The sequence below is a fragment of the Podarcis vaucheri genome, assembly GCF_965113315.1.
Source record: "Podarcis vaucheri genome assembly, chromosome: 13".
NCBI lineage: Eukaryota > Metazoa > Chordata > Lepidosauria > Squamata > Lacertidae > Podarcis > Podarcis vaucheri.
Genome location: NC_138751.1, coordinates 20,660,753 through 20,687,570, shown reverse-complemented (window position 1 = coordinate 20,687,570; position 26,818 = coordinate 20,660,753). Strand labels below are relative to the sequence as shown.

Here is a 26,818-nt window from a genome sequence, read left to right as displayed (position 1 = left end):
GTAGAAATCTAGCAGGCAAAGATTTTCCTGACAACTTTGTGGGAAACTAGTCACTAGCCAAATTGTTTCTGTATGCTGAGATTCTGTTAAGGTGTAATCCAGGTGGTTGTCTTGCTTGTGGGATCATATTAGGGGGCGGGCTAAGAGGAAACGAGCCTATCCTAGCAACAGCTGCCACCAGTGTCGGAACTCTGGCATAGCCTATCAGATTTCTATATCGTTTTTTCATCCAATGAGCTCAGTATTGTTACAACTGTCCTGTGAGGGAGGCCAGGCTTAGTATCTGGCCCAAGGTCACTCGGCAAGCTCTGTGCCAAGGATTTTCGCTCGAATGCTCTCACCACTACATGACAAATGACAGTCACTTGTAGTTTCTGGCTGGATTAGGTTGAACAGTTTTAAACAAGTTTTCGTGGAAATGTGGGGTGTTCAGTGCTCCAGTGATGTGGGGAGAAATGTAGGGGGGAAGCTCTGAGGAAATCCAGAACCCTCTTCCTTCTGACCAACATCACTACTCTGGGCTCTTAAAGAATTCAGCACACAGGCCCATGACACAAATTTGGGGGCAAAATAAGATGGTGTGTGCCTGGAGTCGCACTAGCACAACTAGGGCTTGTGCGCACACCATACATTTAAAGGAATTGGCATCTGCCAAATAACCCTGGGAACTGTAGTTTGCTGCTCACAGAACTGCAATTCTGAGCACCCTTTAACAAACTACAATTCCCAGGATTCCTTAGGGGAAGTCATGTGCTTTCAAATGCAAGGTGTGTACGCAGCCACTTTGCAGCATGCCAGCAGAGGGTTTAAAAAATAAAAAATTAAAATTGGATGGGGGATGAACCAGAGATCTGGGGCCTGACACAAAGGACCTGGAGCTCAGGACCGCTGGGCCACAACCTCACAATGCCACCTATTTGCAATTTTAGCCAAATTATGATCCATAGTCTCCTGTAACTAGGGGGTTTGGGAAGAGTGTCACCCAATTGTTTTAAGAATCCCTCCTTGCTAAGATATGGACCCTGCATGTACACCATACATTTAAAGCACATTCCGCCACTGCCACCTCAAAGGACGCTGGGAGCTGTATTTTGTTAAATGCGCTGCTGGGAATTGTAGCTCTGTGAGGGGCAAACGACGTCTTCCAGGACTATCCGGAAGCAGGTGGGATGTGCTTTGAACATACAGAATAGGTGTGCAATGTCAGGTGCATATTTGTACTCACTAACACTGGTTGGCTTACGGATCTGGTGGAGGCTGCGTGTGCAGGAGAGGGCAGGGAGGAAGGAGGGACTGAGGGGAAGGGACGATACGAGGGGGCTCAGAAAGAAGGCCTTTCTGTCGCCTCCGTTGCTAAGGGAAAGGAGTTGTTCTCGGGCCCAGTGCCGAGATTGAGCTCAGAGCCCATCTGCACCAGCTCTGATGGGAACAGCTTCTGCGTGGGCATCCGCCGCCTCCCCACCAGGCTGACGAGACAGTGTGTAAGAGCGGGAAGGGGGCGGTGATGGACGAGGACTTGGGGGTGCTCCAAGCCCCTCTGAAATCTTTGGCAGGGAGGGACCTTCCCCGCGTCTGAGCCCACCCTCTCTGCTCTCAGGTCAGTCTGGCCAGACTGCCTGCATCTACGCAGAGTCACCTGACGCAGTTCCTTACAAGGATGCCATGGTGGCTTAGCTAATGCTATAGCCATCCCATTTCTGCTGCTCCTGTCAAGTCCATATGCAGCTCCCTGTCATCCAAAACAATTCTCCTGCTTTCCTAGGATAAGGACCACACACTTTTCTTCCATTTTCTGCTCTCTGCCTTACAGCTTTGGCATGTTGAGCTCCAAGAAGCCAGGGGTCGGAGGACCAGCCAGAGGACTGCATTCCCTTCAGGGCAGCCTTCTGAGGGCCGCATGGGCAGTGGGCGGAGCCAGAGGCAAATGTGGGTGGAGCCATGGATGTGAATTTTACCTTTGCCCAGGAGGCCAGTTTGTACACATGCTCACACATCCATATCCTCCATGTAAGCAGGCCAGAGGCACCATCAGAGCTCAGAGACACATTCCAGCCAATCATAAACATTTGTGGAAGCGAAGGAAGGCCAGAGAAGGGCATGGCCTGGGGAGATTTCTGAGGGCCAGGTAGAGGGGCTTGGAGGGCCACACTTTCCCCCAGACCTGAGATTCCCCACCTCTGCAATACACAAAGGGGGCGGGGAGGAGCATTTTTCTGCTGGCTTTTGTATTTTAAAAATGGAGTGGCAACACTGCTTTATCGCTACATGCTTTGAGGAAAGTCAACCCACAGATTCTGCACAGGGCCTTGCAGAGCCAGGCAGAGGCCCAGACCAGGTAGATAATGTGCCCCCCTTTTTTTACCCTGGGGGTAACTGAAGTCTTAGAAATAAGTAAGTATATAAATAATTTTCACAAAGTTATGCTGACAAATAATTTTATTTCAAGGCTTGAACTGTATCTGCATATTTCGCCCCAGCACATGCCCTGCGATTGTGAATATGATGACCGAGGCCCCCTTTGGAATCAGAGGCCCAGGCCAAGTGGCCCATATGCCCCCCCCCCGTCTGGGCCTGATTCTGCTCTGGACCCAAACTAACCTCATTAGTCTGCAAGGCTTCCTAAGTCACCATCTCAAAACTTTTAATCTATTGCCAATGCGCCTTTCCCCATGGCAGGAGGCCTTCCTCACCCTCTTTCCCCCTTCCTCCACCCAGTTTTCTTCATTTAACACTGAAAATTGAAGAGTTCTGTGAAACTCTAAAGTGAGTGAGATATGATTGGCTAGAGTGGACCCCGGATGCCAGCTGGGCCACCAAATGAAGTTTCCAAGCGCATTTTCAGAGGCAGCCCCACAGAAGGCATGTTAGCGTCACTGGCAGAGGAATGGGAGTGCAGAGGGAGCGGACCGCCCCAGCACCACTATTCCAGTAGGGTGCCATCGCGGCAGCCCCCCTAGACATGCACTGCACATCCCACATCCCCCCCGTGCTCCAGGCACCACGCCCCCCACAGGCAGCATGCCACGCCCCCAGAACGTGTGCCACGCCCCCGGGGTGCCAGCCACGCCCTCACCTGCTCTCCGCCCCCAGTAGCGGAGCATGCAGCTTCGCCACTGCTTAGCATGAAGGATGGGGGAGAATTCAGATTCAGATCACATTTAAAGGTGAACCTTCCTCACTCACACTTTCTGAAGCAATACAGTGGTACCTCAGGTTACATACGCTTCAGGTTACATACGCTTCAGGTTCCAGACTCCACTAACCCAGAAATATTACCTCGGGTTAAGAACTTTGCCTCAGGATGAGAACAGAAATTGTGCTCCGGCAGCGCGGCAGCAGCAGGAGGCCCCATTAGGTAAAGTGGTGCTTCAGGTTAAGAACAGTTTCAGGTTAAGAACGGACCTCCGGAACAAATTAAGTACTTAACCTGAAGTACCACTGTACACAGAATGGAACAATATTGTCCTGTGAAATTTGCGCTTCTCTGAATTTTGCAAGGCAGTTCTCCAGCCAAGCAAATATGTGCAAAAATGCATATGTGTAAAATGTGTGCATAAAAGTAAAAAAATTATAGTGATCAAAGTGTGCAAAAATGCATTATCTTAAGGGAATTCGCTTTGCAACAGGGTGCATTTGAGGCAAAGCTGCATTAAAATGTGTGCTTTAAGAGAAATTCACACTAAAATGCTGGTGAATTTTCATGAGGACTATATATATATATATATATATATATATATATATATATATATATATATATTTGCTTTCGTAGATTTTCACGGGTACAGGAATGCAGGTTTTGGTGTCTTCGGGTGTCTTCCCGTGTAAGAGTCGGGGTGTCTGTGCGACGTTTCGACGAGGTCTCACTCGTCATCTTCAGGCTGGTGCTTTCGGCTTCTTGTTACTGGAACAGAGCAGAGTCTGGTGTTTGAGTTCCTATAAATACTGTTGAGGGGTGTGGTGTATAGCCTCCAACGTTCTGGGCAGAGAGGAAGTTCCTAGATTAGTGTGCCTTTTCTTCTTTTGTTCCTTAAGGCACACTAATCTAGGAACTTCCTCTCTGCCCAGAACGTTGGAGGCTATACACCACACCCCTCAACAGTATTTATAGGAACTCAAACACCAGACTCTGCTCTGTTCCAGTAACAAGAAGCCGAAAGCACCAGCCTGAAGATGACGAGTGAGACCTCGTCGAAACGTCGCACAGACACCCCGACTCTTACACGGGAAGACACCCGAAGACACCAAAACCTGCATATATATATATATATATATATCACAAAACTGATGAACTGATGTGGAAATGTGAAGAACTGGAAAACCACTATGGCGTAGTATTTAGAGTGTCGGATTAGGACCTGGCAGACCAGGGTTCAAATCCTCAGTAGGCCATGAGGCTAACTGAGTGACTTTGGGTCAGTCACTGCCTCTTTCTGCCTCACCAACCTCACAGGCTTGTTGTGTGAATTAATTGAGGAGGGGAGAAAGAACCATGTACAGTGGTACCTCGGGTTAAGAACTTAATTCGTTCTGGAGGTCCGTTCTTAACCTGAAACTGTTCTTAACCTGAGGTACCACTTCAGCTAATAGGGCCTCCCGCTGCCGCCGCACGATTTCTGTTCTCACCCTGAGGTAAAGTTCTTAACCTGAGGTACTATTTCTGGTTAGCAGAGTCTGTAATCTGAAGCGTCTGTAACCTGAAGCGTCTGTAACCCAAGGTACCACTGTACACCACCTTGAGTTTGTTAGAGGAAAAGGTGGGATATGAATGCAATGGATGGATGGATGAATGATTTAAGAATGGAAATATGGGAAACTGAGAAAAACCAAAATGGTCAGATCCACCAATCCCAAATTAACAGTCAACAGTCAACACGGACCAGGGTATGCGTGACGTGTTGTCCATGTTCTAGAGCACGTATGCAAAGTGCTGCCCGAAAGAGATCTTGCCACAACTGCAGATGCAGCACCATCCCATCGATTCTGCCTCCCCTTCCCCCCACTTTTCTTTGGCAGCGTTTTATGTCATAGACAGGTTGGACACAGAGGGATGGTGGGAGGAATCAGCTGGGGAATCCCCAAGGAAGAAGGCTCAGAGCCCAGGGAGTGGTGGTGGGACAACAATGGGTGGTCAGCGGTAGAAGAGGGAGAAGATGGTGTCAGAAGCTGAAGGGGTAACCGGGTTTAGTGAGCAGGAAGAGGCAGTGGCAGAGAGCAGTCCAGAATCAGAGGCAGAAGCTAAAGTTTGTGAGTGGGAGGAAGGTGGCCAAGAGGCAGAGTTGAGTCTGGCTCCTTCCACCCTGTCTCCCAGAACCAGGAGATACATGAAAAGAGCAGAGCAGAGATTGGCTGCATGCAAGGCAAAGTCTCTGATTGCTTGGAGAAAGCCCTGGAGAGGAGGAGACATACATGGTTGTGGGGAGGTGGGGACCTTTAGTCTTGGCAACTGATTCCATGGAGTAAAACCACCAAGAATGAGATGCCGTGCTCATTAGGCCAACACCCAGCCAAGTCCGTGTAGATTGTGTTTTCCCTAATAAAGAGTTAACTCCAACTCTTGTGTGATTGTGTGCACAGTGTGATTTACAGACTGGCTCGCTCTGTGATACTTCAGGTGCTTCGTAAACAGAGAAGTGAGAGGGGGAGAAGAGGGGGAGACATTAATGAAAATGAAGGAACTGAGAGCTGTGGCAAAGAGGGCATCTTCCAGCTTCAGAATTAGTTTAGAAAATTGTCCCAGTTCAACCCTCCTTCTGGAGGGCAGGGCGGAGAGTGCGTCCCCAGGGCCATCCCCAAATAATGTGCCCCCTGAAGCAGGGCATCAAACAGGAGGACTCTCCTGCTGAGAGCCTGAGGGTCCCGTTCCTGCCTCTCTCCACCTGGCCCAGGGCAGCGCCTGACAGGCTTCATAAGGACTGCTGCTGCAGTTGTTGCTTAGCAAGGGCTGGGGCATTTGGGGGGAAGCTTTCTTGGGAGGTTTTGCTGTTACTGATATTAACTGATATTACTGATATTAACCTTTTGTATCTTTATTTTTATGTGGCAATTGTTCAGTTTGGTTATGTAGTTTTTAATGTGCTTTCTTTATTTTTATGACTATTTTGTTGTTAGTAATTATGTAAATCTTTTCATATTGTAAGCCGCCTTGAGCATTGTTTTAACTGTGGAAAGGTGGCATACAAATAAAATGATGATGATAATTTTTATTTATTTATTTATTTATTTATTTATACCCCGCCCATCTGGCTGGGTTTCCCCAGCCACTCTGGGCGGCTTCCAACAGAACACTAAAATACAATAACCTATTAAACATTAAAAGCTTCCCTAAACAGGGCTGCCTTCAGATGTCTTCTAAAAGTTTGGTAGTTATTTTTCTCTTTGACATCTGGTGGGAGGGTGTTCCACAGGGCGGGTGCCACTACCAAGAAGGCCCTCTGCCTGGTTCCCTGTAACTTGGCTTCTCGTAGCGAGGGAACCGCCAGAAGGCCCTCAGAGCTGGACCTCACTGTCCAGGCAGAACGATGGAGGTGGAGACGCTCCTTCCTGATGCTGATGTTGATGCCCCCTTTCTCACCTGAAGGCAAGGTGCAGAGTGGCCAAAGGTACTCAGGTAATTTTGGCATCTGAGGCAGAAAATCCCACAAGTAGGGATGGAGGAGGAATTTGATTCAGTTCGCGTTGAAAGGCATACCTACCGAATTCTCGCTTTCCAAAAGACTAAACCAACCATAAGAGCGATCTTTCGAAATTTGGACTTCTCCAGGTTGTGCTATTCGGTTTTCCAGCCAATTGATGTATACAAAAATTCATAACTTGGGGTAAAGTGTACACATACTTGTGAAAATATAGTGGGAAAATACATTATTGCTTAGCAAAACTGCATACAGAAATGGGGGTATTAGGAGAAATCCACACCAAAATGCTGGTGGGTTTTGGGGAGAACTTTAAAAACATAAAACAAAGAGGCCACAAGCCAATGCAGACATGTGGAAAACTGAATTTAAGATTGGGAAAAATGAGAAACCAAAACTTCCCAATTCACCCATTCTTTCCCACAAGCACTTCCTTCGCCTCCCTGGCAGGAAAAAATACAACAATAACCACTTAACTGACAACTTGCTGCCCTTTCATGACCGCCTGAGGCAGCTGCCTTCCTTTCCCCAATGTTAGAGACTTCCGTGATATCAATAAAGTGGAAAGAAGGCAATGAGACAGAATCTGCTCACCTCATGGGAACAGATTTGAACCATTGCTTTTTCTGGGTCGTCAGCTTTCAGTCCTACCCATCCCTTCAAGCCTTCCTCTTATCTCTGACTTCTAGGATCCTTGATAAGAAACAGGCAGGTGGGGAGACCATCGAGCTGACTGAAGAGGGCCGGGCTGTTGAGGTGACCGAGAAGCACCCGCCCATCGTCGACTGCACCTGCTTTGGCCTCCCTCGCCGCTACATCATCGCCATCCTCTGCGGCCTGGGCTTCTGCATCAGCTTTGGCATCCGCTGCAACCTGGGCGTGGCCATCGTCAGCATGGTCAACAACAACACCGTCTACGAAGGGGACAAACTCGTTGTGAAGGTGAGACTGTTCTCCCTCTGGAGCAGGGGCAGGCTTTTTTTCTGTTGAGGGCCAAGGGACGCAAGTGGCGCTGTGGTCTAAACCACTGAGCCTCTTGGGCTTGCCGATTGGAAGGTCAGCAGTTCGAATCCCCACGACAGGGTGAGCTCCCGTTGCTCTGTCCCAACTTCTGCTAACCTAGCAGTCTGAAAGCACACCAGTGCAATTAGATAAATAGGTACCGCTGCAGCAGGAAGATAAATGGCGTTTCCGTGCGCTCTGGATTCCGTCACGGTGTCCCATTGCGCCAGAAGTGGCTTGGAAACCACTTCCATGACCTGGAAAGCTGTCTGTGGACAAACACCGGTTCCCTCGGCCTGTAAGTGAAATGAGTGCCGCATTCCCACAGTCGCTTTTGACTGGACTTAACCATCCAGGGGTCCTTTACATTTACCTTTAATTCATTGGAGGCCACAGGGCAGTGCTGGGTGGAGCGAGAACCAATTATGGACAGAGCCAGAGACAAAAGTGTTCTGGAATAACTAAACCAGAATGAAGTTTTTCAGTTTTTCACCTTGCCTAATCAGATCAGCATCCCCAGTCCTGCATAGGTCTACTCAGAGATAAGCACTTCTGGATTTAATGAGGCACTCCCTTTTTTTACTATTGCTTCACACATTCCAGAGCCCTGACTGTTTCCCAGGGTCAATCTTCCTCTTGGCCCTCCAGATGTTGCTGAACTACAACTCCCATCAGCCCCAGCAAGCATGCTCGATGGCTAGGGATGCTGGGAGTTGTAGTTCAGCAGCATCTAGAGGGCCGCTGGTTCCCCACACCTGGACTAGGATGACCACCACAGTGGACTAGGATGACTTTCCAACTCTATTATTCTATGGTTGCATACACAACATACACTTAAAGAACAAGCTTCCTCCCAAAGAATTATGGGAAATGTAGTTCACTCCTGACAGAGCTACAATGCAGGGTACCATTAACGTAAACTACAGTTCCCAGGATTCTTGGCTGGAGGGGGAGCCATGAGCGTTGAATGGATGGTGCTGCTGTGACCGAAGCAGTGGCGTAGCGTGGGGGGTGCAGGGGGGCCCGGCTGCACCGGACGCAACATCTGGGGGTTAGGGTTAGGGGGCGCAAATCCACGGTTTAGGGGGCGCAAATCCATGGTTTAGGGGGCGCAAATTACTTGTCTTGCCCCGGGTGCTGACAACCCACTCTACGCCACTGGACCGAAGTCCTGCTGCTGGCAGTAATCATGAAACAAATATTTCCTCTGTTCTTCTCACCACTTTAGAAAGCGGAGTTCAACTGGGATCCTGAGACAGTAGGCATGATTCATGGATCCTTCTTCTGGGGTTACATTGTCACCCAGATCCCAGGAGGGTTCATAGCACAGAAATTTGCTGCTAACAGGTAAGATGCAGGTAGGGTATTTTTTTTTTAGTGTGTATGTGTAAATCAAAGAGGGGGAACGTGCAGATTTTGGCTCACCCCTGGTGATCTCATTCTTTAGAACAGGAATAGAAAGATACCCTGGTCCATTTGGGTTAGCTCACTATCTGGTGAAAGATGAAGATCATGAAAATTGACTGTACCTTTGTGTAAACCAGATTATCACTACAGCAAAAATTTGGTATTTTGGGTCTTTTTTTAAGTTTGTGGTTCTTTCCAAGTAAACTTTAGTTGATAATTTAAGAAGCTTAGCGTGCAAGAAATTTGCAAGCATGAGGAACATCACTGATCCCACAATAAACACCTATCTCGAAACACACATGCGTACATAGACCCTCGCTAGAGAAAGCAGAGGTTCCTTATGGTGTTTCCTAGGCCTGTCCTCTCGCTGTGCAGGTCTCTAGTCTCTACAGCACTTTGCGGGAAGAGGCAGGGAGCTGTTCAGAGCAATTGGCTGACCATCAGAATGTGGATGTGGGACATGGGTTCAAATCCTCCTTCAGCCATGAAAGTCGCTGGTGATTAGGGCCATTGACTCCCTTATCACTTCACAGGCTCACGTGGAACAAAAAAACCTCTGTAAATATCAAAAGAATAATGGTGAGAGGGAAAGCAAACGGCCTGGGCTTTCTTTCTTTTCCTTACAGCTTTTCTTAACACCTGCCTTTTGGTCCACAGGGTTTTTGGCTTTGCCATTGTGGCAACATCAACCCTGAACATGCTCATTCCATCGGCCGCAAGGGTCCACTTTGGCTGCGTGATCTTCGTGCGGATCCTGCAAGGCCTTGTGGAGGTAAGGCCCGCACCCCTAATCTCCGCGCTTTCGCACCGCCCCGTTATATCAACCTCTCCACCTTCCTCTCCGAAGCCTCAGCTCCCTTCCCTCAGAGCACCGTCGCTGTCCTGGGGGCGCTTAGCCCCTTGTAAAGAACAGAGTCAAGGTGGGACAGAGTTATGGGTCAGAAGCGGAGCTTGTTCCTTGGGCCTGCCTCTTCTCTCCCTCTCTCTCCAGTGGAAAGGTAGCTCTGATCTCTATGTAACTCTCTGTGCCCTCCACCTCCAGGGGGTCACCTACCCAGCATGCCACGGTATCTGGAGCAAATGGGCACCCCCCCTGGAACGCAGCCGCCTGGCGACAACAGCCTTCTGTGGTAAGGTAACATGTTCACCGACCATCGAAGTTAAATGGGCAGGGAGGGCCTCCCATGCAACAAAACCATGGTTGCCCCCTTGAACCTGATGTCCTTTGGCTTCTGGCTTGTTGAAACTTCTTAAACAGAAGCCTAGAAGACCTGTCCCAAAGTCTAGATGACGCATCACCTCTTGGTTTGGTTTTACATGTTGGAACAGCGCTTGGTGAGTGACTCACTTTAGGAAAACTCACTAGTAAGTTGCTTTCACACGGGGACTGCTTCGCTTCTGAGGCATTGAAACAGTGGTTCCATACAGAGTTTCACAAAATGCCACGTTGTCTAGCAATTCCTAACTCCACAGCCAGGATCCTTCTGTAGTGTTTATTCAGAAGGAATAAATTCCCAGTTAGCAAAGGTCCCTTGCGACTTTCGCAGTTTTCCCCCTTGCAAATTCTGTCCCTCTTACTGTTCTTGCTGAGCAGGAAACAGCACCGCTGGTGGGTAACTGACGAATTGCCCCCCGAATTGCCCCGTTATTTGACAGTTCCTGTTCCGCAAGGAGAGGGTGTTGAACACTGCTTTCCTCTCGTCCTCCCCCCCACCATTTTTTCTTCCTTTTTCATAGCTATAACAAAGGACGGCAGCTAGTCATGGAACGGCGAGTGTGGGAGCAACCTCAGAGGGGTAGCGAGGGCTGCTGGGAGTCAGGCAGTAAAGGCTGGTGCAGTCAGGCAAATGGGGGCACTGCCCCACCAGCTCAGCCTGCCCTCAGCCAGACCCCACGCCTGGCTGCCTTCTTACTTACAGCCAGCTGGTCACCCTGACTTCTGCCCTGCCAGTCCCAATGGGCACCAGTCCCCACTGAGTTAGGAATCTCGGCTTGTGTCTCTGGCTAACCTTTCCCCTCTGCCTTTACAGGCTCTTACGCAGGGGCTGTGGTGGCCATGCCTCTCGCGGGGATCCTAGTGCAGTATTCCGGGTGGAGCTCAGTATTCTACGTCTACGGTAAGCCAACCAGGAGGTCATGCCAAGAAGAGTGGAAGAAATTCAAAGGCTATTTAGCTAAATGTTGTAACATACGATAAGTAGAAGTTACTTGAAAGGACCAAATGGGCCTAGGACTAGAGTGAATTGTAAAATATTATGGATTTGGATAATTATGAAAAGAGAAGAAGATTGTAAACGAAAGGTGTTAATTTGATTAGAAAGAGGATATTGGAAAGATGTTAAAAAGTGATTCAATGAAATTTGGTAAGGAGGGATTCGAGGAAGTCAGTTAACAATGAAAACTAAATTAGGCCTTAAAGTATTAGGTATTTATATGTTTGTTTTTGTTGCTTTTTGGTTTAGTATTGTAATGTTTTTTTCTTTATTTGTGTGTCTTATTTGTTATAAATTTGGAAAATTAATTTAAAAATTTGGAGGGGGAAAAAGAGGCCAACTCTTTGGCTACCATGCCTTCTTGGTTGCCTAAACCTCGTTGGATCAGATCGTAGGTCCCTTCCCTCCAACCTCTTCTGCAATTCTGTTCCTTGGCAGGCAGCTTTGGTATCTTCTGGTATATGTTCTGGCTGCTGGTTTCCTACGAGAGTCCTGCCCAGCACCCAACCATCACCGAGGAAGAGAGGAAATACATAGAAGAAAGCATTGGAGAAAGCGCCAGTCTTATGAATCCCCTTCTGGTCAGTGCCTTGCATTGCTCTCTTGCCATTCCTATGGCGCCATCAAGGTGCACGGAGCCTTAACAGAGTGTGGCGTAGTGGCTAGAGTGCCGGACTACCACACCGGGAAACAAGGGTTCGAATCCCCCCTTGGCTGCGAAGCCTGGTTATTGCCTCTCAGGCTAACCTACTTCACAGGGTTCTTGTGAGGATAATATGGGGAGGGGGGGGAGAACCACGTGCGCTACCTTGAGCTCATTGGATGAAGCGTTGAAAAATGAAAATGAGAAAGAAGGCAGGAGGTCAAAAAGACAGGTCCCAAGCTATGGAGTTCCCTGGGAAGAGGGGCTGACTGCTAAACCACTCTGAGAATGGTAGCTGTGTGAGGGGAATAGGGGCCTCCTAGAAACCCTCGGCACCCTTAACAAACTACAGTTCCCAGGATTCTTTGGGGGAAGCCTAATTGTTCCAAGTGGTAGAATACTGCTTCAAATGCCGAGTGCATATGGGGCCTAGTGGTGGTATCAGGCGGATGTCCTGGGAGGCAGCTCCAAGCATACTAGGCTGCAGGGCAGGTTCATATGAAGAGGGAAAAGAGACATTTGGACAGGTGAGGGTGGTGAAGGTGGAGGAGCAAAGGGCAAGGATATGAGAGAACAGAGAGAGAAACTGTGCACACGCCATACATTTAAAGCACGACTTCCCCCAAAGAATCTTGGAAACCGTAGTTTAAGCATGCTGAGAGTTAGAGCTCTGTGAGCAGGAAACTACAGCTCCCAGGATTTGGGGAGCAGGGAAGCATATGCTTTAAATGTATGGTGGTGAGGCGGCAGGCGTTGAAGATCTCTCTGCAGTAGGGAAGCTCTCAGCACCTTCATGGGGCACCATTTTTGAGGAGGCAAGTGGCTTCTGAAGTCTTGCAACAGCACTGCGGTGGGGATATGCAAGGATGTGAGGCAACTCCGTTAACGTTTTCATCTCTCTCTCTCTCTCTCCTCCCTACCTCTTGGCAGAAATTCAAAGCGCCCTGGCGCAAGTTCTTCACTTCTATGCCTGTCTACGCCATTATTGTGGCTAACTTTTGCCGAAGCTGGACCTTCTATTTGCTCTTAATTAGCCAGCCAGCCTATTTTGAAGAAGTCTTTGGCTTTGAAATCAGCAAGGTGAGAAAAATTGCCCTTGGTTTGAGGGTGTGTGTGTGTGCGCGCTTGCACGTGTCGGGGCAAGTCCATAAGTTTCTCTTTGCTGTTTTTAATACTGAATTTGAAATTGTTCTAACCCGGTCTTGGGGCCTGCCAGTGAAGAGTGGCGAATATTGCTGTCGTCATTAATTAATTAGCAGAGGGTGTTTCATTCTGTGCTGATAAGAGAAAGAAAAGATGGCCCTAGCCACGTGCCGATTGTTCTTCCATCGTATGCTGGGGCAAGGCTGAGCAGGAATGCACTCTGAGAGAAAACAGGTTCAAAAATCTAAAACAAAGACACACAGAGAGAAAAGGAACGAAGATGTTCCATTTTTTTTATTCTATGGCTCTATGTGCAGTATAAAACTTCAGAAATTAGCAGGATCAAATTTCAGGATTCCAAAACATACATCTACACAGTCGCAGCGCATGGGCAGGGTGTGTGTGTGTGGTTGGAGTGGCAATGGCACCCTCCCACTGGCAATGGCACTTGTAAGGAAAGGATTGGGGTACCATGAGGCTTCAGCAAGACCAGGGGCGCTTTGAATTGACATTGGCGGCCCTGCAGGTGCACTTGAGTGGCCACTACCAGCCCAGAGCTCCTCTGACCTCATCACACCTCGCCTTGTCTCTTCCCTCTCTTGGCAAGCTCAGTTCCGTCACTCTGCACCCTCACCTGCCACCGCTGCTCCTGCCACAACTACTACTAGGAAGCAGATGGTGATGGCAAAGAGGAGTACTGGAATTGGGTTTGAAGTCCTTTGACAGAATTATATAATGTTTTCAACATGGGTGTCTGTGGAAGGGCAGTTTCCCCCCACCAGGAACTATAATCCCAAGATTCCAGGCTTTCATTTTTTGTTTTTAAACAGAGCACAGGTAATATCCAATGGGTGGCTGGCAACTAAATTCCACTCAGACTAGACCTGTTGGAATTAACGGGCCTGACTTAGCCATGTTCATTCATTTCAGTGGGTCTGCTTTGAGTAAAACATATTTAAACACCACCCAATGTTATCAGGCTAATTTCTCACCAAAAAAAGCGAGAAGAAAGGTACAGTGGTACCTTTGGTTAAGAACTTAATTCGTTCTGGAGGTCCGTTCTTAACCTGAAACTGTTCTTAACTTGAGGTACCACTTTAGCTAATGGGGCCTTCCACTGCCACCGTGCCACCACTGCGCGGTTTCTGTTCTCATCCTGAAGCAAAGTTATTAGCCTAAGGTAATATTTCTGGGTTAGCGGAGTCTGTAACCTGAAGCGTCTGTAACCCAAGCTACCACTGTACCTGCACATTTTGTCTTGTACATCAGTTTTACACAACTTAAGAGTTGTCTTCAAGTGAGCCCTACGTATTAGTCAACCCATTGAAATTCATGGTCATGGCAGTATTACTTTCAGTGGGTCTACTCTGAATAAGACTTCAGCTGGATAAAACTCTTAAGTTTGCAGAACCTGCTACATGAGACAAAACATATAGGCACTATTCTCATTTTGTGTGTGAGAAATAAGCCTTATCCCGCCCTTCCAGTGTTCTACTTGGACGCACACACACATACACTGCCCTTCTTCCTACTTGAAAAATATTCTGCGGGTGCCCTTGGTCATAAACGTAATGTTCAAACGAAAAAAGACCCCATACGACAGCTGGATTTTCTTAACTGTTTTTAAACATCCTCCTGTGCCTGGAACTTATGGGCTGCCTCTTCCTTTTTGTCCCTTCCTGTGCAGGTGGGCATGCTTTCTGCTTTGCCTCACCTGGTCATGACGATCATCGTGCCCATTGGGGGCCAAATCGCCGACTACCTGCGGACACGGAGGATCATGTCTACCACAAACGTCCGCAAGATGATGAACTGTGGGGGTGAGAGAGAAAGGCATTGTTGGAGAAAAGGCTCGGGGAGGAGGGTTAAGGCTTGGTTGAGAGATACCCGGACTCCAGTAAGGGGCAGGTGGCTGGTTTGGCGGTGGGAAAGATTTCTACAGAAAAGTGCCCAGGCCAGGAGTAGGGGACTTGCTGCCCTCCAGAACCTGCTGCTGGACTCCAGCTCCCATCTGCCCCCAACTAGCATGGCAAATATCCAGGGATGATGGAAGTTGGAGCCTAGCAGCATCTAGGCAGTACTGAGAGTGCCACAATATTTGAAGCAAATGCATTAGAGACAGAATCCTGGAACTTGCACAGGTTTCTGAGAATCTCTGTTTTCACTGAGATGTCTTTCTTTCTTTCGCAGGGATGGGCACACCTCAGTTTTTTAGCACTTGTGAATGCAAAATCCCTTAGAGGTTTCCGTGACCTGCTTAGAATGCTTTTCTGGGGTTTCTAGTAGGCCTGGGTGATGGCGCCTTCACCTAGCAGTATATCGTGGGTGAAACTGGCGTCGCTCCTGAGTCCCTCGGCCACCAGCGCCTGGTGCACAGAGGAAGGGAAAAGCTACACTGGGAGCGGAGGCAGTTTTACCCCAGCACCTTGCGGGGCTGAGGACAATGCAGCTTGCTCCTCCCTCTGCTTTTCAACGTTGCAATGTGTCACTCTATCACAATGTTTAGCTGCTGATACATCGCAGTGTTGAAAAGCTGATATCTCCCAGCCCTAGTTTCCAGTAAGAGGGCATGAGAAATCACCACGTATTTCTGTCCTGTATCCCTGTCCTGTGGGTTGCAGTGGACCCTGCGCTCTTGCTTTTAGCAAGCTCTCCTCTTGCCGGTTCACTTTTCACAAAGTTGCAACCTCCCCTGACCCTCATTTATTCATGAGTCAGTCTTATACCAAGTCCATATAACCCAGGACCATACTGCTGACAAATACCTTAATGCTGGCCTTCCCCAATTTGGCACATTCCAGGCGTGGTTGGACTACAACTCCCATCAGCCCATGGTCAAGGATGATGGGAAGTGTAGTCCAGCCCAGGTTGGGGAATCCTGCCTTATGCGAAGAAAGGTCTTTCTCATCACCAGTGGCGTAGCGTGGGTTGTCAGCACCTAGGGCAAGGCAAGTAATTTGCGCCCCCTAACCCGTGGATTTGCGCCCCCTAACCCGGCCCCCCCTACACCCCCCACGCTACGCCACTGCTCATCACTGCCTTTGATCTTTTCCGCTCAAGGCTGGCTTTTTATTCGTTAGCTCACTTGTTACATTTTCACCCTGCACCATCAGTGCATCTCAGCTCTCAGGACAGCTTAAGACGAAAATAAAATAAAGTTACACAATCAACCATAAGATCAAACAGAGTAAAACATCAGCTGTAACACAATAGATTTTTTAAAAAGCAACCACACAGTGGATAAATAAAACACAAGCTTCCAGAGTGGCTTAAAAGGATTTTTAACACTTGGGAGAATGAATTGGTGTTGAAATGACACATGCATACCATGTGTTGCAGATGTTGGGGGATTGAGCTTAAGAACATCACACGATCCCTTCTGGACCAGGTCAAATGCCCTTCTAGTCCAGCGCTCTGTTCTCGCAGCAGCCAGCCAGATACCTGAGGGCAGCCAGCAAGCGGGATCTGGGTGCAACAGCAATTTTTTCCACCTGCAATTGCCAAAAACTGAGGCCTTCTTTATGCAGAGCATGTGCTCTATGGCTCATTTGCAGCCCCGCTAAGTTATGACACCCTTCCCCTTCCATTAGCAAAAAAATAAAAATAAAAATTAGCAGCCTGCACAGCCACATGTAAGTTTTATGTACACCCTGCTCTAGTTTCTTATGCAGCGCGATCACAGTCAGAAGTTGAAAATAGACACAGCTGTGCGGGAGCTGTGTATCCGCACTCACTTTCTCTCTTCTTCCTTCTTCGTCAGGTTTTGGCATGGAAGCCACACTCCTCTTAGTGGTTGGCTATTCCCACAGCAAAGGCGTAGCAATTTCTTTCCTTGTTCTGGCCGTGGGTTTCAGCGGTTTTGCTATTTCAGGTAAGCTCTTAGCACTGGCGGAGGAAGAGGAGTGCGGGGGGAGCGCACTGCCCCCGGCAGCGTGATCCTGGTGGGGTGCCATCGTGGCTGCCGCCTGCCCGCACTGGGCGCCACACCGCCACAGGCGTTGTGCCACATCCCCAAGATGCACACCCGCCCCCGGTGCCAGAGCATGAAGCTCTGCCACTGCTCTTAGGGAGCTGGGTTGACCTTCTGAGGAAGGTGAGACCCTCCAGTTGTTGCTGAACTACAACTTCCTATGTCCTCAGCTACTGGTCATGCTTGCTGGGACTGATGGGAACTGTAGTTCAGCCACAAAAGATTCCCCACACCTGTGTTAGGGCCATAGCTGTCAATGTTTTCCTTTTTTTTAAGGGAAATTCCCTTATTCCGAATAGGATTCCTCACAAGAAAAGGGAAAAGTTGACAGCTATGGTTAGGGCATTGTGGCATTCCAAATTAAAGGTCCTCTGCTTCCCCCCCAACAAGTAGGGATCAGAGAGAAATTAAGTTTGTGCTCCTACCTAAGTTGTACTTTCTGAAACAACACACAAACCCAAACAGCCATGCTCTGAAGTGCAAAATTCTCTGAAGTTTGCAGTGCACTTCTCTAACCAAGCAATGTGTGTAGAAGAACACATACTGGGTTAAAGTGTGCATCAAAATGCATATATTTGTGAAAATAACATTATATCAGGGGGAATTGGCCTGCAAAAATATGTATACAGTTGTACCTTGGAAGTCGAATGGCTTAATTCCTGAACGTTTTGGCTCCTGAACATTGCAAACCTGCAAGTGACTGTTCCAGTTTGCGAACTATTTTTGGAACCTGAACATCCAGCAGGAGCTTCCTGCAGCCAATCAGAAGCTGCGCTTTGGTTTTCAAGCATTTTGGAAGTCGAACAGACTTCCGGAACGGATTCCGTTCGACTTCCAAGGTACAACTGTATTAGGCAAAATGCTGATGAACTTTCACGAGGACTGTTTTTGTTTTTGTTTTTTGTTTTTTAGCAGACTGAAGAACCGAGTCTAAGATTGGTATTTAAAATTGGAAAAATAAACTGAGAAAACCTGAAATTGTAAGGTTCGCCCATCCTTGCCCACAACTCCCACACAGTGGGACGCCTGACATATATGATACCCATATAGTTCAACCCTGTGAAGGGTTCATCCTCATTAGGTGCACCATTTTTTGCATGGCCCTCAAAGTCTAGTCCGTGCCCCCTCTCCTTTGACCACACCCCTAACCCCCCTTGCCCTGTGCCCTCTGGGTGCTTTTGCCTGGCCGGCATATGCATTGAGTTGTGATGTCCTCCATGTTCCTGACCGGCCTCAACCGAAGTTGGGCATTTTCAAGCTATGGAAGGAACACTCTTCCAGCAGAGATTTGGCAGGCATCCCCACTTTTGATTTTTTTGGAACACATTTTTTTATGTCAACAGGGTTATGGGGGTGTTTACATTTTTGGATGAGTAGCCAGGTGTTTCAATCATTTTGATGATTGTTTTGTACAGCATTTAATGGGTTTTGAAAATCTTTTTTAACCAGAGCACAGGATTGCTCCGTAAGAGGCAAGAAGGGTGATAGCTCTTTCAGGAGATCATGATTAGGAAAAACGCAAAAGGAGGGCCCACATGCTTATTCCTTTGAACTTTGTTTCTGTTTATGACTGCAGAAGTAAGAGATCTTTCACACTCTAACTGCAATCTAATACCAAACGACTGTGATCTTGCGTGAACTTACAGGGGCGGGGAATATCCGTTAGTAATTTTAGCAGTAAACTGTAACATTTTAGCACATTTGGATGCTTCCAGACAACCTGATATGTTTGCAGAGAGAGTAGATGACATTGGTTATTTAATCAGCATTCATTCTGATTTGTTTGTGGGGAGGTTAGACGATAGTCCTCAAAACAAGTGTCATCCCACTTTTTCCAGTGCGTATTTTCTGTCATTTCCTTTATTGCAAAACGTCTGATCATTTTAGGGAAGCAGGTTTGTTCAGGACTTCCCAATCATTGCGCTACCTGGATTGGCCTGTATGTAATTGTATACCACTTAAAAATACCGATAATCTGGAAGCAGCCTCACAGTTAGAGGCAATCTGTGGAGTACGTTAGCTCCAAAGTTAGAGGAGAAACTGATGTAAATTCCTTTCTATAACCCGCCTCCTTGCTTCCAGGATTTAACGTCAATCACTTGGACATTGCCCCCCGATATGCCAGCATCCTCATGGGGATCTCCAATGGTGTGGGAACTCTGTCAGGGATGGTGTGTCCACTCATCGTTGGAGCTATGACCAAACACAAGGTAGGAATCAAAGCTCCTGAAAGCAGGGGGGTTGCTTGTCCTGAGAACTTCCTGTCCCCATAATTTCTAACCTTCTGATTTGGTTCTCCAAGTGCCGTTTATGTAGCCAGAATGGCAACAGCCACACACAGAGGGGGTCTGAGCATGCTGCCTAACAATATGCTCTCTTCCTGATGGTTGAGAGCAGTTGGGTGGGGAGGCTGAAAAACTGAAGGGGGGCAATGGAATGGAGCAGCTAGAAAAGGAGGACAGAGGAAGAAATACATTGTTGTTGTTTCGTTTCAGTCATGCGGGGGTTAAGTTTCTGGGAGTGAAATCACGTATAGCGGGAACACCACCTAGAAAGCCTGCAAGCGCTCTCTAAATCCCTGGAAACTCTTGAAAAACCCTTTAAAAAACTGCTTACCAGACTTCCTCCCAGTGCTTTTTTCCTGGGGGGGACGAGATGCAGGGGTACGCATACCCCTAAACATTTTGTGAATCTAAGCTTGGCCTCATTGAGGGGCAGTATTTCAATATGTGTAGGAAAATGAGAGTATCCCTAAACATTTGGGGGGGGGGGCGAGAAGAGCACTGTTTCCTCCAAGCCTCCTTTCTCAAACTCCAATTCTCCACAGGTTTCAAAGGTCGGTGCAATGGCTCCTGGGATTGCTAGCTGCTCTTTTTGCTATTTCTGTGCTCTTCTCGGGCCGTTGTTGCCCATTTTTTTGTACCACTTCTGGGTTCGAATTGAATTCTTTATTTCGCAGCGCCACATATGTACATGGTGGCGTGCGAGTTGGTCTCACACAAGTGGGGAGTTTCCTGTAGAAGAAGAAGAAGAGTTTGGATTTGATATCCCGCCTTTCACTCCCTTTAAGGAGTCTCAAAGCGGCTAACATTCTCCTTTCCCTTCCTCCCCCACAACAAACACTCTGTGAGGTGAGTGGGGCTGAGAGACTTCAAAGAAGTGTGACTAGCCCAAGGTCACCCAGCAGCTGCATGTGGAAGAGCAGGGACGTGAACCCGGTTCCCCAGATTACGAGACTACCGCTCTTAACCACTACACCACACTGGCTCACAGTCATACCTCGGGTTACAGACGCTTCAGGTTGCATTTTTTCGGGTTTCTGTGCTCACGCATGCGCAAAAGCGCCAAATCGCAACCCGCGTGTGCACAGACACATTGCTGCAGGTTGCGGATGCTGCGGGTTGCAAACGTGCATCCCACATGGATCACGTTCGCAACCTGAGTGTCCACTGTATTACTAACACTTCACCAGCAGATCCCAGGGCAGTGTGCAATGTTAACATCTAGAATTACAAACGGTTAAAATATTACATGAATACCATGGATATACTACATGTTAGGTATGTTAACGTTGCTTCTGAACATGAATGTTTCACTTAGCTATCATGGCTCTTTCTCCTTCTCAGAAGCTTTGTTAGCATTCCCCCCAGTACTATGTTACATTTTTAGACTGTTATTTCCATATGCAGTGATTCTTGACTGGATTTGTCCTTCCTCAGGTTTCTCACTTATTGCGGTCAATGTCCTCTTTGACCTATAGAGCAGCACCATTACCAGTGCAAACCCCTCGGTCCTTCCTGTATATTTTATATCTGGGGATAATTGTATCCCATTGATTATCCCTGCCCTACCAGATTTCTGATATCCCCACAGTATCTGTGTTCTTTTCTAATAGCAGACACTCTAAACTCACACTTTGGTTGTTGTTTTTTAATAAAAAAAATGTGTATTGAGAACATTTTTGCCCTGCCTTTCTGCCACACGCAATATGAGGCACTTAAGAAAATCAATGGAATATATAAACAGGGGTTGGGCGGGGGAGGGAGAAAGATGAAGCGGGGTGGAAGCACCAGCAGATAACACCAATTAAATTGTAAGAGAGAATAAGCAAAGAGAAAAAAGGCAAAGAGTGCAAGACTCAGAACTTGGGCATCTTTTGGGCCCAGGACCAAAGGGGGGGGACCACTTTATCCAGTAAGGTGGGCAACAAAAGGATTGTCTGGTCAAGCAACAATGGAGAAGAGAAGGTCCTGTCACTGTGGATCATGGAAATGATCCATAATGAATTGGAAAAAAATGTTTAAAAGAACTCCCCCCCTCCCCCCAAAAAAACCCCAGAATCCTTTCGGTTGGGGGATAATTCAGACTGAAATTCCCAGGTATCAAAAAAGGTTATTTATATAGGCCACTACTGCGGCCCATGTTTTGTTAGCCCAAAAATGGAAAACGAGTAAGGTCCCAACCAAAGACAAATGGCAGCTTAAGTTAACAGAATATCCACAGCTTGCAGACTTAACCTATAAAATAAGAGAACAAGGAGAACATACGTTTAGAGAAGATTGGAAAACGTTTATTGAATATACGGGAAACAACTGTGTACAGCTGAAAACGCCGGCAACACTGATAAATTCAACAGTGTAAATAAGTTTTCATGGGTGTAATAATGGAATACTGAATGGTATAGTCTTTGTAAAATACACAGGGATTTATGATACGTAATATGAACCATGGAAAGAGAAAAAGGGATGTAAAAATTCTTTCATTCTTAAGGATGTAAAAATGAGTACTTTAAATTGTAAAACAAAAAAAATAATTATGAGAGAAGGCCCTATCACATGTCTCTGTTAAATGGGCCTAGTCCAATAGGGCAAATGAGGCACTATGGTCAATGGTGCAAAACCGGAACGCATGTTTTCTGAACTGCACTCCTGTGTGAGTCACATGATCAACATGAGAGTGCAGCACCTAAAAACGTGCCTTTTGGGCCACTGCAGTCTTGTGAGTTTTGGCGCGCTGTACTCTCACGTCCCACAAAACAAGATGTCCCGGACAGTTGACGGATACTTGCCATGAACCCTCTGGGTGGCCTACATGGACTCCCTGGGGTCTGAGGACTAACCATTAAGAACCACTGGAATAAATGAATGAAGTACAGTGGTGCCTCAGGTTAAGTACTTAATTCGTTCCGGAGGTCCGTTCTTAACCTGAAACTGTTCTTAACCTGAAGCACCACTTTAGCTAATGGGGCCTCCTGCTGCTGCCGTGCTGCGGGAGCACGATTTCTGTTCTCAACCTGAAGCAAAGTTCTTAACCTGAAGCACTATTTCTGGGTTAGTGGAGTCTGTAACCTGAAGCGTATGTAACCTGAGGTACCACTGTACTTTCTTCGGTTATCCACACTGACCTCTTCCCTCTTTCATTCCCCACAGACACGGGAGGAGTGGCAATACGTCTTCCTCATCGCCTCTCTAGTGCATTATGGGGGTGTCATCTTCTATGGGATTTTCGCATCTGGCGAGAAGCAGCCCTGGGCCGAGCCGGAAGAGATCAGCGAGGAGAAGTGCGGCTTCATCAACGAGGACGAACTGGCCGACGAAGAGGACGAAGCGGCCCGCATGGCCGCAGGAGGGGGCGGGGGCGGGGGAGGCGGGGGCTACGGGGCTACCAAGAGCACCAGTTTTGCCAATGGAGGCTGGACGGCTGACTGGGACAAGAAGGAAGAATACGTCCAGGAGCCTGGCAAAGATTCGTATATGTATGGCACGCCAGGAGAGCGGGACTTGTCGTAGAGATGCCCCATCCCTCCTTCCGCGTGGGGTGCTGGGGCCTTGGTTCAGTCCTCTGGAGTGAGGGGGGAAAGGCCCGTGTTTAGGTTGCTTCTCCCCCTCCCCTTTCACTTTACCGTCCTTTCCCACCCACCCCTCAGTTCTGGTACAACTGTCCAGACCCAATGAAAACTGCCTCCCTCTTCAGCCTCATACGCCTTGGTAAAAAAAAAACCAAGGGCACCCACACACCCCAAACTGCCCTCCTTCCTTTTCCACAGGCCCCCGTGTGTTGTCATGACAGCCGCCATGCCTCACACAGACCCAATACCACCTACTCTGACCCCTCCAGTTGTGGTACCTCCCCCTATCCTCAGGATATGGGGGCAAGGGGTGGGTGGAGTTAAGTTACACCCACACACCCCTTGAGCCCTAATAAAGACCTTTGGACACAGCGCAATAGCACTGATTTATGACCTATGGCCTCTGGGTTACCCAGGTGGAGGGAGCCGTAGGTCTGTGGCAGAAAATGCGCTCTCCATACATCAAGTTCTAGGTTTGATTCCCAGTCTCTTCTAAATAAAGGACGTCAAGGAGTGGCTCTGGGAAAGATGGCTGGCTGAGCCTTGGAAGGCCTCTGCCAGCTAGAGTAGACAGTACTGGCCTAGATGGGCCGATGGTCTGGCTCCATGTGAAGCAGGCACCTCGATTCAGCATCCTCCACTCCCGGGATGGAGCTGTGTTTTGTCGCCTCGCCCCCCCACTCTTCCACTCACTGCTTCAGCACCTTAGACCAGCCTGTCGCTAACCTGATGCCAACCAGGTGTTTTGGACTACATCTCCCATCAGCCTGCAGCCAGCCTGGCCATTGTGGCCGGGGTTGATGGGAGTTGTAGCGCACGACGCCCGGAAGGCACCAGGTTGACGAAGCCTGCCTTAGACTATGCCTCAGGCCCCTCTCTCTTTCTTAGGAACAAATCAAATATTTCCCCCTTCCTGTGAATGTATCTGGGGAGCTTTAATTTGTGAGGGGCAGAGCATCTTATGCCTTCAGCATTCATGCGCCAAAAATGACCCTGCACTGAGGAGGGGGTGGGGAGCAGCTCACCTTGACCCTAAGGCAGACCCCTTGCTCCTATGCTGAGAACCAGTCAAGCCATGCTTCTTCTGTGGCACAAATCCAGCCTCTCCGTTAAAAATGCCCACAGGCCATCATTTCTAAATACTCCACTTGCTTGTCACTGTAAACGTGTGTTTTCCCCACCTCCCCAAGCCACAAAATGCTTTCAGTGCTACACTGGTTGACGTTTTTCTCAATGGACAAGTGAAAATCTGCATAGTGGTTTCAAGTGACACCGCCTCCCCGCCCCCAAATACTTATGGATGGTAGTTTCAAGAACCCCCCCCCTTTACTCGCTCCAAAAATAACTCTAAGCATGTGTTCACACAGTGTTGTTATAGCGCTTTCAGGCTTACAGTGCTTCAAAATTATTTGAAACCTAAATTTAAAAAAAATCCCTAAAAAAATAATAATCCAAGCTTTGTCACCAAAGACCTCGGGGGGGGGGGCAAAGGGTGGCTATGCTCCCTTCAAATGTTGTTGGACTCCAACTCCCATCAGCCCCAGCCAGCATGGCCAATGGTCAGGGTGAATGGAAGTTGTAGTCCAGTAACAATGGGAGGGCCACAGGTTTCCCTCCTACTCTAGATTCATAACTAGAACATGATAAAGGTTCACACTATGCTTAAAACAGTATATATTAAAAGTGTTTCAAGTGCAGTTTTGAGTGGCTGTGAAACATTATGAAGCTGGCCACATCTACATTACAAATTTAAAGCAGTATTGTGTTTTATCTCTTTCGGTTTCTATCAAAGGACCCTGGGGGTTGTTGGTGCCCGAGGGTGCTGATCTGATTATTTTACTTAGCTAGTTCATAGATCTCTATCCCGCTTTTTAGGATACTCTCCTTACAAAGCTGATTATTATTATGAATTGTCTTTTCACCCCTTTTTTACTCCCAGAAGGTGATTGCATCCTTTTGTCCTCACAACCACCCCGTGAGCTAGGCTAAACTTATAGAGAACGACTAGCTCAAGTTCAGCTGGTAGTTGAATGAAGAATTTGAACCCAGGTCTCCCTGGGCAAATTTCAAAATTCCAGCCATTATACCACACTGAACCATTATCAAATCAGCAATTCCCAGAGGGCACAGGGACTGGTTTAAATGTGTAGTACAGACATACTGTGTAAGCGCAAATTAGTTATCTGTGTTGTAAGCATCACAAGCTATTTACAGTGCAATTGTATGCATGTTTACTCGGAAGCAAGCATCGCTGAGTTCAGTGGGACATACTCCCATTGCAGCTGCAAGGTGCTTTAACTGCCTTAGTGTGAACACAACGTAGGGTTTTTGCACCATGACAGGAGTCCCCATTACCTAGTGGACACTAGAATGTTCCGTTAGGATGACCACGCCCAACCTGTTGCCCTGTCAGATGTTTCGGACTACAACTCCCATCAGCCCCAGCTAGCACGGCTCCCTGGCTGGAGCTGATGGGAGTTGTAGTCCGAAATATCTTACAGGGCACCAGGTTGGGGAAATACTGCTTTAGGGTCTGAGATGTTTTGAGAGGTTCATCTTAAAATGGCCCTCAGCAATTCAGACGTGTACAAAAAGGACAGTGGCCTACCTTAGAGGATTGTTGGAAGGATGGGCCAGAGAAGATTGTAAAGCACTCTGTTAGGAAATGATTCCTAACGGTGTCAGCAAATTCTGGGGTTGGCGGAGCTGTTGGTTTCTGGTCACCCCAAAACACACCTGCAGCTTTTGCATCGGAAACTGACTTGCTTGAGTTCATTGGAGTGCAAGTCGTTTGCCATGTTCCAGAGGCACCTCCGATAATCCCACAGCTCCTTGTGGCAGTTGATCCAGTCTCACAAAAGCCGGTTCCCAGAATATCAAGGGGCTGACAGCGTTCAGGCCCCATGCTAGGGAAAGGCTCTCTTTCCCCCCCCCTACCCCATAAGTTCTCCCCCCCTCAGCCCCCTCTGCCCCAAAGTTCCCTCTGTGGGTTGGTTGGTCTGTCTGACGTTTGCTCTGTACGTGTAACCTCCCTCCCTGGATAACCCCCAAACAGTTGGAATAAATACCCTGTTCTTGTGTAAATATATAAATATAAATATTATATACGAAACCAAACATGGGTTTGGAAAGGAGCGTGCTTGTGTGCGTGGCGCTGGGGGACTGAACTGCCGCTGCCTGACTATCCTTCACCCAGAAATTTCTCCATATATCCACTCTCTATTCAATTATGATCAGTAGCTCTGTGGGGGGAGTAGAGGCCTTCTAACAATTCTCAGCACCCTTAAACTACAGCTCCTAGAATTCTTTGGGGGATTTAAAGTAGTATCGCAACGCTTTGAAAGTGGATGCGACTTTTGAGGAGAATATGGCATAAGTCAAGCATGAAAGGAGAAGGGGGAAAGAAATGGCAGGAGATGAGTAAAAATTCTTTCAGGGTTGTGTGTATAACAGAGGGGAGAGAATATATATATATATATCCCACCTCCTCCAGTTGGAACCTTTGAGCAAATGGAAAGGTTGATTCATGATACTTTCCAAGCCAATGTCTGTACATAGCTTTAAGAAAGTTTAACTATAGAAGTTGCATCTCCTTACCACAAGAAAGTCACTGTGGCTAAGAATGTGGCCTATTCAAAAAAATGTGTTAGATATTAATAGAAAACGATTGCCAGTAATTGCCACCTGATTAGGGAAAACTGCCTTCCCTCCGCCACCATTTTGTTACTGGCTCTGCCCCAACACTGCTATTTTGTGACTGGTGGGCCTCAGTAATTTTCAGCCCTCTCAAGTGGGCCCCGAAGCAGAAAATTTGAGGACCCCTGTTTATAAAATGCTTATTCTACCTTTTGGGCAGCATTTTGACATGGGCAGTGACATAACAGGAGATGGGGATGGGTAAATCTGTCAGTTTCTCTCAAGTTTCTCATTTTTCCAGTCTCAGGTTCACTTCTCTATGGTTCC

The 26,818-nt window shown here is 47.8% G+C and overlaps 1 protein-coding gene across 1 annotated transcript in view; it reads left to right on the top strand.

Annotated features, from left to right (window-relative positions):
* Positions 1–25,972, top strand: part of SLC17A7 (solute carrier family 17 member 7) — a 56,624-nt gene extending 30,652 nt beyond the window's left edge. Inside the window, exons 2-12 of the mRNA XM_082196999.1 lie at positions 7,319–7,571; positions 8,860–8,978; positions 9,696–9,810; positions 10,081–10,168; positions 11,069–11,155; positions 11,690–11,832; positions 12,825–12,974; positions 14,725–14,857; positions 16,798–16,908; positions 19,090–19,217; positions 22,437–25,972. Coding sequence (XP_082053125.1) covers positions 7,319–7,571; positions 8,860–8,978; positions 9,696–9,810; positions 10,081–10,168; positions 11,069–11,155; positions 11,690–11,832; positions 12,825–12,974; positions 14,725–14,857; positions 16,798–16,908; positions 19,090–19,217; positions 22,437–22,796 — 1,687 coding nt within the window. The 3' untranslated portion in view covers positions 22,797–25,972. The remainder of the gene's footprint in view (positions 1–7,318; positions 7,572–8,859; positions 8,979–9,695; positions 9,811–10,080; positions 10,169–11,068; positions 11,156–11,689; positions 11,833–12,824; positions 12,975–14,724; positions 14,858–16,797; positions 16,909–19,089; positions 19,218–22,436) is intronic.
* The last annotated feature ends 846 nt before the right edge of the window (positions 25,973–26,818 follow it).